General features: G+C 47.7%; 1 protein-coding gene across 5 annotated transcripts in view; it reads right to left on the reverse strand.

Annotated features, from left to right (window-relative positions):
* ARHGAP22 (Rho GTPase activating protein 22) overlaps positions 1 to 12,506 on the reverse strand; it is a 203,929-nt gene that overhangs the window by 37,699 nt on the left and 153,724 nt on the right. For 2 of the 5 annotated variants that reach the window (XM_082407132.1, XM_082407133.1), the window contains exon 4: positions 2,172 to 2,300. The exons of 2 other annotated variants lie outside the window; for them this stretch is intronic. In XM_082407132.1, coding sequence (XP_082263258.1) covers positions 2,172 to 2,300 — 129 coding nt within the window. Of the gene's footprint in view, positions 1 to 2,123; positions 2,301 to 12,506 lie in introns of all 5 variants that reach the window. One more of the 5 variants, XM_082407130.1, reaches the window with a different exon arrangement.

The following is a 12,506-nucleotide window of genomic DNA, read 5'->3' on the forward strand; positions in this document are numbered from 1 at the left end:
TCTCCTTTCTTTGTTTTATTTAGTTTTTGATTTTTTATGAGTGAAATATGCAGACATTCAAAAAGTATTTAAAGCACATATGCACAGAGATGCAGAGTATTATAAAATGAGCACCTGTGTAAGTAGGCCTGCTATCCTGACTTTTACAGCTTTCATTTCTTTGCTTTTCTTTTTATTTTTGCTGCCTAATTATTTACCCATAAATAACATGGTTTCCTTCTGCCCTATTTTCAACTTTATGTAAATAGAATCACAGCATGTTCTTGGGCTGCCCTAGTCTCACAGTATGTTTTTAGGATTCATGCATGCTGTTGGGTAGAGCTGTAGTTCATTCATTCTCACTGCTGTAGAGTTTTCTGTTGTAAGAATGAATTGTGTTTATTTCTCCATTGTATTGTTGCTAAATACTTGGTGCTTTTTGTAACTCATTTAAAGAGTCTCTTGCTAGCCAAGATCATGGCAATGTTCTCCTTTCCCTGGTGCTCAGGGGTGCTACCTGTCATAAATCCAAGTCCAGAGGCATGGGCGTCTGGGCTCTATTCTGTGCCATTGGGTCACTTTCAACCACCTTGCACCAAAGGAAGCCCGTGGAGGCTGCAGAAGTTCCTGGGTGGGCTTGGGTTTTCCCAGGCCATTAAATTGGGGCTGTGGGTCAAAGGTGCCGTGATCACCAGGGGGCAGGGAGGCCATGGCTAACAGTGTGGAGCCATTTAGGAAGCCCCCAAAGGTGAGCTTCTGCCCCTGCCTGGATGGTGCATCAATCAAACGCTGTGAAACATGGAGAGAGAGGATGTCCATGGTTCATGTGGTCAGAACACAGCTGGCCCAAAGGCCCCTGTCTCCACACTTAGCTGTGGGTTGCTGGCCCCAGCCCAGCTGACATGGTGATCCTTTCTAAAAGCCCTTTTCATGATGACTGCGCAGAGACACCGACCTACAGAGACAGCACCTGCACAGCTGGGCGGCGGCGTTCCTTTCTCCTGCGCCCCGTGTCCAGACCATCAGCAAACCCTGCAGCCCCACCTTCAGAACACGTCTCAGCTGACCGCTCTCCACGGTCTCCTCCACTCCCACATGCGCCCAGGCCCCGCACCCGGGTCCAACAACTGTCCCAGCCTGCTTCGGCCGCTCTTGTCTCTATGACCCACCCCTCACACGGCAGCCAGATGACTCTTCTTATAAATATAAATCAAGTTGTGTCTGTCTCCTGCTCAGAGCCCTCCCTGGTGCCCCATCAATTTAGAACAAGATCTGGAAGCCCCACTATGTCCCCAAGGCCTCAGGTCCTCCATCCTCCTGTCCTCACTCCCGCAGACCCTCTGGCCTTCCGGAAGGTCCTCGTGTTTCCATGGCCCTTTCCCAACCCAGGGCGTTTGCACTCGCTGGTCCCTCTGCCTGCATGCTCTTCCCCCGCATCCCCTGGATCTCCTGGTGACTTCATTAAGTTGGCTTCATGAACAACACCTGACACAGTGCCCCCTCCATCCTCCACTTGGCTCTACTTTGCTCCCTGCGTTTCCCCCTACTAGACATCACGAGTCACCTTCACTTGCCTATCGTTTGTCTCCCCCAGGACAATGGAGGGAGAGGGTAGGGCAGAAGCATCCTCTATTTGGTTTCCCACTGAATTCTTAGCACCTGGAATACCACTCCATACATTTTAGGCACCCAGTAAAAGTGCAGAATAAAGGAGCAGGTGAGTAAATGGCAACCTTTGTTTTCAGGTCAGGGACAGAGAGCAGGTTTGCGGGCCATGCAGGGGCCACAAGCCGCAACAGAGGGAAGGACACGGTACCTCGCCATCCAATATGACCCTGAGTGTCCACTTCTGGCCTAAGTGTAGACCACCCCATACACACCCAGCATTCAGCAGGGATCTGGACACAGGGAGGCAAGTACACACAAGCCACAGGACCATCCAGTCGGCGGAGGGCATGTTTTTGAAAAGTGGCCCAAATCTCCCCTGCAAGGACCTGCTTAGTCCACCGAGGGGTGACCCCTGAGGGCCAGCAGCAGAAGAGGACGACCCTGCCTGTCTGCAGTAGGAAGCGTGGGACTCAGCCAGCACAACCTGAGTGAGAGGGATCTTGCAGGCTCAGAGCAGGGCGGAGGGGCGTGATTACCTGGAGGCAAGGGTTCTAGGGGGTGAGCATGCGTGCTACGGGCCGTACCTCCGCCAAACGGGGCCCAGATGACCCGGCGGATGGCCTGCACCCAGTCCTCCATGTCCCGCTGGGAGCTGGCCATGAGCAGGAGCGCCTCGGGGTTGGCCGGCACCTTCTCCCGCTCCCCGGCACCACCTGCAAGACAGGGAGAACAGGCTTACTGCAGGGACCCCAGTGGACACGGGCTTCCTCCCCGACAGGGCTCTCTCCAGTCCCGACCACAGCTGGCTTTCATTCCCTGGGGTGTGAGAAGGTCGTCTCTCCAAAAACCACTCGGCAACAGCTGTGCTTTTTGGTTCTATATTGTCAGGCCATCCCCTTCCCACATCCCACATCCCACATCTGGCTTTGGGGCCCTCTTGGGTTTCTTTTTCTCCCTTAGTCTTCTTTGTTGTTCTCCACAGCAGTAAAATCATCCTGGGGTACTAGTAGGAAAAAGCATGCAGATTTGACACCAGCTCAGAGAAGTTCAGATGCCAGAGGAGCTTCGCTACGTATTTTATTTAAATCAACTTCACACATCTTAAATGCACAGCTGAATGTCACTATGCGCTATACGTCATTTATGTCACTATAAGCTAACCGGGCTTATCTGCTGGTGGGGTGAGTCGCAGAGATCCGTGTTCCCAAGGGGGTGGGATGACAGTTAGGAGAACTGAGACCCAGGCTGATCCTTGCTGGGGCCCGCAGCCCAGTGACAGAGACCAGACAGGAGTTAAGTGCTTACTGAGCGCTTGGTACCTGCCTTCCAGTGAACTAGAGCGGTGCCTGATTCTTCTAGTTAACAAAGCTGACAGACTCACCTGCCCTCCTAGGATTCTTTCATCTTCACAATGCCTCTGAGCGAGGTACTATTACTATCTGCATTTGACAGACAAGGAAACTGAAGCACAGAGTGACTAAGGAACTTGTCTGAATTCACAGAGCTAATACGTGGCAGAGCCAGGGATTCAAGGTCCCCAGCTCTGGGCTGGGACTGGGAACCCCCCCTGCTCCCACCATTCCCCATGAACGAGGCGACCTGCTGGGGTCAGGCTGACAGTGGTCACAGCAAGGCCGCTGAGGACTGGGGAAACCAAGGGGACGGCTGTGAGGGCTGGAGCACGGGATGAGATGCACCCTTGCTGGGGGAGTGCCACAAGTGAGGCCTGGAAGCTGGGTGGTGGGAAAGCAGGCTGGAGGGGCCCACGGGGCCCAAAGCTCAGGAGAGTGGTGCGCCAGGGCCCTAGGATGCCTTCTGAGCCCCGCAATATACACACACTAGCCCGGCTCCTTTGGGCCCAGGCAGCAACTGGGCAGCAGCGCTGCAGCGGTGGAGAGGTGGAGAGGAAGGGAGCTTGAGACAGCAGAGCCTGAAGCCCAAGAGACAGCAGTGCAGGCCGATGGAAAACAAAGATTGTACCCACAGCTGGGGCAGCTGCGTGGCCATTCACGGGGCAAGGGCACCGCCACTGAGAAGGGGACAGCGGCTCTGCATCTTTAGGGTCCCACTCAACGTGGACTATGAGGGCTGGGGTGGCCGAGTGTTCCACGGGAAGGGAAGCCAGGTGTTGCCAGGAAGCTTTTCCATGTATGCTTTTCTGGAAAAACATCTCCAGATGACTCAGAAGAAAGGGACCTGGAGATGGATGGCTCTAAGAATTTGTTGTGGTTACTTGTTTGTCCTAAATGAATACTCAGGTTTGTATCTAACTGGAATTTCTCATTTTTTTCAATTCTTTTTCCTAAAGAGGGCCACCCACGTCATATAAGCTTCATTTACAAAACCCAGATCCACCTTGCCCAGAGGTTGACAGATGCTCTCATGTCCAGCTGTGCCCCCGCCCAGGGTCCTGCTCTAAGCCTGTGTGTGTTTAGCTTTTCAAGTACTTTTCAGGTATGTATGTTTATTTATGTATATTTGTATATATGTGTATTTAACTTTTTAAGAAACTGCCACACTGTTCTCCAAAGTGACTGCACCACTTAACGTTGCCACCAGCAGAGTGTATGAGGGCTCCAGTTCTTCCAGCTCCTCACCAACACTTGGTGTGGCCGGTCTCTTTACTTTTAGCCATTCTAATGGGTGTGTAGGGGTAGAGCCCTGTGTTTGAATTTGCATTTTCCAAATGACTAATGATGTTGCGCAGCTTTTTATGTATTTAATTGCCATCCATGTGCCTTCTTTGGTGAAATATCTGTTGAAATCTTTTGTCCATTTTTAAAAGAGGTTGCTCATTTTTCATTATTGAGTTTTGAGAGTTCTTTACATCTTCTGGATACAAGTTCTTTATCAGATATATGCTGTGCAAATATCTCTCCCAGTCTGTGTCTTTTCTTTTCATTCTGTGAACAGTGTGTTTCCAAGAGCAGAAGTTTTTAATTTGGATGAAGCTCAACTTATCAATGTTTTCTGGTTTTGTATCTAAACAATCTTTGCTTAACCCAGGTCATAAGTTTTCGCCCAGATTTTCTTCTAGAAGTTTCATGGTTTTAGGGTTTACATTTAGGTCTACGAGTTAGTTTTTGTATATGGTGCAAGGTATGGACTGGAGTTCATCCTTTTATACATGGACATCCAGTTGTTCCAGCACCATTTGTTGAACAGACGATCCTTTCCCCACTGACTTGCCAGCGCACCTACACAGGTGATCGTGCTATCTGCGAATAAAGACAGTTTTACTTCTTCCTTTCCAATCTGGGTGCCTTTTATTTCTGATTCTTGTCAAATCGCGCGACTAGAGCCTCAAATACGATGTTGAATAGAAGTGGTGAGAGTGGACATCCTTATCTTGTTCTTGATCTTATAGCAAAAGCATTCAACTTTTCACCATTAAGTATATCTATTGTAGGTTTTTTGTTGATGTCCTTTCTCAGGTTGAGGAAGTTCTCTTCTATTTCCAGTTTGCTGAGAGTTTTTTTTTTTAATCAGAAATGGATATTGGGGTTTTGTCAAATGCTTTTTTCTGTATCTATTGAAAGATCACATTTTTTTTTTTTAGTTTGCTATTATGATGAATTACACTGACAGATTTTCAAATGTTAAACTAGCTTTTCATTCCTGAAATTCCAATTGGTCATGATGTATTGTCCTTTTTATTATTGTTGGGTTCAATTTACTAAAATTTTGTTTAGAATTTTTCATCTATATTCATGAAGGATATTGGTATGCCATTTTCTTTTCTTATGTCTTTGTCTGATTTTGGTATCAGGGTAATGCTGGCCTCACAGAATAAGCTGGTAAGTAAGTATTCCCTCTTTTTCAATATTTTTGGAAGAGTTTGTGTAGAGTTACTTTTTTAAAAAAAAAATATTTGATAGAATTCACCAATGAAGCCACCTAGACCTGCACTTTTCCTTGTGGGATGGTTTTTTAATAAATTAAATTTCTATAACATATACACCTATTTCTTCTTGAGTGAGCTTTGTAGTTTGTGTCTTGCAAGGAATTTGTCTGTTTCATCTAAGTTGTTGTATCTATTGACATAAAGTTGTTCATAATATTTCCCTTATTAATACCTTTTAGTATTTGGTAGTGTTGTCACCTCTCTCATTTATATTATTGGTGATTTGTGTCTTTTCTTTTTTCCGCTGATCAGTCCTGCTCGAGGCTTACTGATTTTATTAATCTCAAAAAAGAGCTTTTTGTTTTACTGAATTTATGTCTTTTTCTTTGCTTTTCTGATTAGCAAACTTTTAAAGGGCTAGATAGTAAATATGTTAGGTTTTCGGGCCATATGGTCTCTGCCAAAACTACCTACTCTGCTGTTGCAGCTAGAAAGCAGCCATAGATAATACGTAAGTGAAAGAGCCGGGCTGTGTCTGTGCAAAAATTTGTTTACAAACAGAGCGAGCCAGCCCACAGGTTGTAGTTTGCCAACTTGTATCTCATTAATTTACACTCTGATCTTTATTATTTCTCTTCATCTGTTTACTCTGAGTTTAATTTGGTCTTATTTTTCTAGTTTCCTACAGTGTTTAGTGCTATAGTTGCCCCCCTAGGTACTGCTTTAGAGGCATGTACAACATTTGTATATTGTTTTTTCGTTTTTATTCAGCTCAAAATGTCTTACCCTTTGGATTTCGTCTTTGACCTATGGGTTATTTAGAAATGTGTTATTTCCAAGTTTGGGGGATTTTCCAGAAATCTTTCTGTTATTGATTTCTAATTCAATTCCATTGTTTTCAGAGAAGATATGTTGTATGATTTGAATCCTTTTAAATTTATTAAGACTTGTTTTGGGATGAGAATACGGTCTATCTTGCTAAGCATTCTGTTTGCACTGAGAAAAATTACTCTGCTGTGGTTGGGTGGAGTGTTCTATAAATTAGGTCTAGTTGTTGACAGTTTTTTTTTTTTTTAATTTTCCGTATTCTTACTGACTTCCTGTCTACTTGTTCTTACAGGTTTTGTTTCTAAGATTTATTTGGTGGGTCCAGAGTTCTGAGTATCGAGCTAATGACTCCTCACTGCTGAGAGAAAACCCTTCTGTGTACGCTATGCAATGCCCCAGGAGCCCAGTGGAAATAGGCACCATTTCCTGCCCTTTGTCAGAGTGGTCAGTGTTGCCTCTAACCCTTTCCAGTGGTTCTTTCCTCAGCCTCAGGTAATGTCCTCACGTGCGTGTGGTGATGAGCTCCCAAGGGGGTTTTCTCTTTGAGCAGCACTTTCCTCCTTGGTATTCTATCCGGAAAACTCGAAATGCTTTGGTCTCCCCAGCTGTCTCTTTAACTCGGTGGAGTCCACTGGGCTCCACCTGGGTTTCCCCTTCCTACATCACAGCCTGAAAACTTTCTCAAGCCAGTAAGCTAGGGCACGTGTAGGGCTTTCCCATCTCTTGCTGGGGGGGTGGGGGGGGTGGGTGTCACAGTCCTTCACTGCCTAATGTCTAGTACCTTGAAAAACATTGTTTCATATTATTTGTCCTTTTTTGGGGGGTTGTTTTAGGTGGGATAGTAAATCGATCCACCGATCTTATCCAGAAGTGAAAGTCCTGCAACCACTTCTAAGGGCCCACTATATGTAAACCACTGTGCAAGACAGTTAACACGCACAGTCACATTTAATCCTCATAAACACTGTGGGAAGGAGTGCTACTGACTCCATTTTACAGATGAAGAAACTGAGGCTCAGAGAAGTTAAACATTTAGCTCACAAACAAACAAATGGAGGGGCCAGGATTTAAACCCAGGTTTTTTCAACTATAAACTCATTCTTTTTGCAATAGAAAACCTCCTCTATGTTAGTGGAGGGGAATGCAAGGAAGATAAAATAAATAGGTCATCAAAGCCAACATTGGGATTTTCTATAGCATTCAATTGTGTACGCTAACCTTGTCCTCTGTTACTTAGGAAAGATTAGTATTAGCTTTAGTTAAGGAAAAAAAAATTCTAACAGCAAACATTTCAGGAAGAAATGCATCATGAAGGATGAGGGTCTCTTGATACTGTTTCTGGTTTTTCCCTTTTCTTGCATTTCTACCTATCCTGCCATATACCCCTTTGTTTGAGGCCCTCCTGAACAGTGCTGAGAGCCAGACCTGGGTGAATGCTCAGATCCACCAGGTGGGGCGCAGGGACTTAACTTCCCCCAAATGTCAGGCACACACCTGTAAGGTGAAGAAAATGGGGGTGCCTACCTTTTTGGGAGAATGAAATGAGCTATTCCCTTAGCTTAGCACCTGGCAACTAACAAGCACTCTCTAAATGTTCACATTTATTATCACACTCAATTAAATCCAGTATGGAGCAGAGTTTCTCCACCTCAGCACTAATGACATTTGGGGCCAGATAATTCTACACGAGGGTGGCAGCGGCTGACTTGTGCATAGCAGGGTGTTTAGCGGCATCCCTGGCCTCTACCCACTGGATGCCGGTAGCAGCCTCTCCCTCCCTCCCAGGTTTGACAATCAAAAATGTCTCCACATGTTGCCAAATGTTCCTTGGGGGGCAAAGCTGCCCCCAGTTGAGAAGCACTGATAAAGAGCAATGAGATCTATACTTCCTATGAGTCCAAATGACTTTATGATTCTACCGGTGTGGGACATCCCACAGGCACAACATGGCTTGTCTGCAAATCATCACTACCTCACCCATCACACCAGCTTCCTCTTGTGCTCCTATCTTAGTGCTGGGCAACCAGGTGCCCAAAGCAGAAAGTTGGGAGTCACTAGGCCTTTTCCCTCCCCTTGTCCCCATACTGACTCATACTGTGCCCTGGTGAGCTCATCCAGTCTGAGAGCTTTAACTGCCGTCCCTGTGCAGATGACTTCCAGGTTTGCTGCTCCCTGCCCTCCAGATGCCTCTGTGCCCTCACCCAACAGCTCCACTGAGATGTCTCCAGCCATCTCCCACGTACCAACTACAAAATCCATCTCCAGATCTGCCACCCCTTCCCTTCTCGAGTGAGGGCAACTCCACCTTCTAGTTACTCAAGTGGAAACCAGACACATCCTCAGCTCCACTCTGTCTCATATCCATTCCTAGCAGCAAATTCTACTGGCTCTTCCTTCAAAACATATTCAAAATCTGACCATGTTTCACTGGCCCACCTGGTCCGAGCCACCTTCATTTCTCCTCTGGCTTATTGGCATGGTCCCTAGGCTCCCTACCTTGCCCCTGGCTGCCTGTTCTCAATATGGCAGCACAGTGACCCAGTTAAGCCCCAAACTAGCTCACGTACCTCTGCTCAAAATCCCACAGTGGCCCCCCTCTCAGCAAAGTCCGTGCGGTAATCTTCCAGGCCTCTTGACCTCTTGCCGGCTACTCCTCTAGCCTCACTGTTGCTCTCTGCCTTGCTCTTTGTCATTCCGCAGACAGCTGGGCATGCCTCTGCCCCAGGGTCTTTGCACTTGCTTTCCCTTTGCCCTTGTTCTTGCTTGGAAAGCCATTCTTCCAGACACTGCCATGACTTGCTCCCTCACCTCCTTCAGGTCTTACCTCAAGTGTCACCTTCTTGGGGAATCCTTCCTGACCACCCTTATTGAAACCTCAATCCACATCACCCACTGCAACCTGGGCCCCTTCCTGGCCTTAATCTTTCCATAGCACTTATCACAATCCAGTACACATATTTTATGTGTTTATATGACATGATTATTTACACTGTTTATTTTCAGCCTGCCGCCATTCTGTCTGTTTTATAAGCAACGCCAGCACACTGAGCAGTGCCTGGCATGGGGAGGGTGTGTACGGAATCTGTGATGAATGGAAGAATAGCAATAGCAGAACCAAGGTGACTGGCACACACAGAGCACCCACTCTGAGGCAGTCATGATGTTAACAAGCTGATGGGAAGTGCTGTCATTATTCCCATTTAAAGGAAAGGAAACTGAAGTCCAGAGATGTTTAGAAACATGTCCAAGCAGTAAAAGCAGTGAACTAGGACTCCAGGCAGCCTGATTCCTAACCTTGACCCCACTCTGTGCTCACTACTTCAGCCTGTGGCTTGTTTAAGGGGACCAGCCCCTACATGACCCAGCCAGGACCCAGCCCAGCTTTTCTTGTCCCCAGCTGGGCTTTATTCCCCTCTGGGCTCCTGGATTTAAGAACTTTCTTTTGAGTTTCTCTTTCCACCAACACAAGGGATTTGGGGGAGAGGAGGTGACTCCAAAATGCAGCAGATCCTGGCAGGGGTTCCAGGACAAAAACTCCTATCTTTCAACTTTTCTGTATAAGAATTTTCATAATAAAAAGAAAAAAGAATAAATGATATCTGTGAAACCATTTTGTAAACCACTATAGCCCATGGAACTTCTTCTATGACATTCAGGTCAAAAAGTTGTCATTCTGATGTAATTAATCAAATGATACCTAATAAGCCCAGGATTTACGGAAAATGTTTAAAAATCAAAAGAAATCACTGTTTAAAGGTGACAGCAGCTGCAATGTATGATGTGTCACAGGGCCCATCATCATTCTACAGGCTGCCCAGGGGAGCAGGGAGCTCCAGGGAGGCCTCCAACACCTGGATTTCCAGGGGTGAAGGCCAAGCATGGGGATGCAGCTGTCCAGAGCAGCGTAATCCAATGAAAATATAATGCAAGCCACATGGATAATTTCAAATGTTTTAGTAGCTACATTAAAAAAGTAAAAAGAAGCAGGTGAACTTATTTTAAATGATATATTTTGTTTATCACAGTACATCCAAAACAGTATCATTCATTTCAACACATAGTCAGAAACTATTGAGATATTATATTTATATACCTTTTGTACTAAGTCTTCAAAATCTAAGGCGTAGTTTGTACTAAGAATATGTCTGGACTAGCCACATTTCAAGCACTCAGTTGCCATATGTAGCTGGTGGCTGCAGGACTGGACAGCTTTCAGACAGCCTAGACTAGGGCTGGAGGGGAAGGGGAGAGCCCACTATCCCTAGACTTCCTGAGACTGTGTGTGTGTGTGTGTGTGTGTGTGTGTGTGTGTGTGTGTGTGGCCAGCTCTGGGCAATGCCTAGTTGCCAGCTGGGCTTTTCTGCAGTGTCTCCAAGGTTGGCCTTCCCCACCCATGCCTGCCAGGCTGCACCGGGCTGAACCTGAGCAGAGGTCCAAGCTTCCCACGTATCCCTGTTGACTCATCTTCACTCAACTTCTTTTGCTTGGAGCCACCAAATGCCACTTGCCCTTTGAGGGTTAGTCATCCCCCAGTCTGGTGTCCCTACAGCCTGCTCTTGACCCTGGCTGTTCACTTACCCCTGGGCAGCTGCCTGCTCCTCTTCAGATGCCTGGCAGGGCAGAAAGGCATGGTGCAAGAACTGGCGGGGCTGTGGTGGCAGCAGCGGCAGCCAAGCTCACCCAGGCCAGACACAGATGCCGGGCAAATGAGGTGCTGGCAGCTCCAGGTTGCAGCCGCCTCCTGGCTGCCTGTGCGCTCTGCCCGTGGGCTGGGGACCAGACACTTTTTGTCTCTCTGGGGGAACTTTGTCTCTCCGGGGGAACTTCTGTACTTCTCAGTGCCCCAAAGCCGGGACTGACCCGGGCGGGGCGGGGCGAGGCGAGGAGGAACAATGGGTTCCTGCGGGGCCCTCCGGCTGGTGCTGGGGCTGGTGCATGGCCTGCCTGGGTTTCCTACAGTGGAAATCCCAAGGCAGGTCCCAAGCGCCTGCCACCTTGCACACTCCCTCCCCTATATTCTAGGACTGAGAGCACGGGGCTGGACTCCCAGCGCCACCAGCTTTGTGCCTCTGGGTCCTCCTCTCCAAGTGGAGCCTACCTCACCTGGTTGGTGGAGATTAAATGAATACATGGGAGAAGGTTGATAAAATGTAAGGGCTTACTGGCCACATAATGTTTCTACACTTCCATTTCTTCATCAGCAAAATAACTGGACCTAACTTGTGAGATTCTGGTGAGGACTGAATGAGACAAGGAAGCCAGGAGCTGGGCAGGACGCCTGCACATGCTTCCTAAGTGCTGTCATACCCTCTGTAACCATCACCATGCCTGTGTTACGACAGGGCAGCTGGAGCTCCCAGTGGCCCAGGGCCACCCGGCCGGGAAATGGCACAGCAGGATTTGGATTTAGCAGTTTGGGATTCTTTTCATTAAATCAGCTCCACCCTTACGGTGTATCCCTGATCCCAGAGACAAAGAGCCTGAGACAGCCCCCTTGCCCAGCCTGGTTGCTTCTCCTACATCACTCAGTCCTCCCAGGGCACAGTGTCAGGAGCCTGGACCACAGGCAGCCCTGAAGATACCATCCTAAAGGGCTGGGGCAGGCAGCAGGCACCAAACTCTGGTGAGAGAGCACAGGGAGGGAGGCTGCGCTGGTGTTGATGCCACCTGTTTATCTGCCCATCCCTCCCATACATCTATCCATCGGTCCATCGGTCCACCCATCCCTTCAACAAAGAAAAGCAGTCAACTCAGAGCAAAGCACATCTGCTTAAAACTCCTTGGAGGGCCTAATGTTCCTGGAATAAAAATCCAACTCTGATGTGACCCTGGGCGTCCAGGTCCCCTGATCACATCTCCTCCTACTTACCCACCCTTAATGCCATCAGCCATCCTGGGTCCCTTTCTCTTCCTCAAGCTCACCCTCTTCCAACTAGAATCTCTGCACTTTCAGGTTCTTGGAATGTTGTTCCTCCAGCTCCTTGCAGAGTTGGCCCCCTCTCACCTTCAGACCTTACCTCAAACATCACTTAGAGAAAACTTCCCTGGGTGAGAACATTTGTCAAGTAACTGCCCCTCCTGCCCAATGACTCTCCCACTCTGTTCTCTATAGAATATAGCACAGCGGAAAATTAGCTTATTTATTTGTATACTTGTTTATTGTGTCTCTGCTAAAGGCATGTAAGTTTCATGAAAGCAGACCTTGCCTCCCTTGGCCTCCTGGAATCCCCAGGGACTAGTCCAGTGC

The sequence above is a fragment of the Balaenoptera borealis genome (assembly GCF_965194805.1).
Source record: "Balaenoptera borealis genome assembly, chromosome: 10".
Taxonomy (NCBI): Eukaryota; Metazoa; Chordata; class Mammalia; order Artiodactyla; family Balaenopteridae; genus Balaenoptera; species Balaenoptera borealis.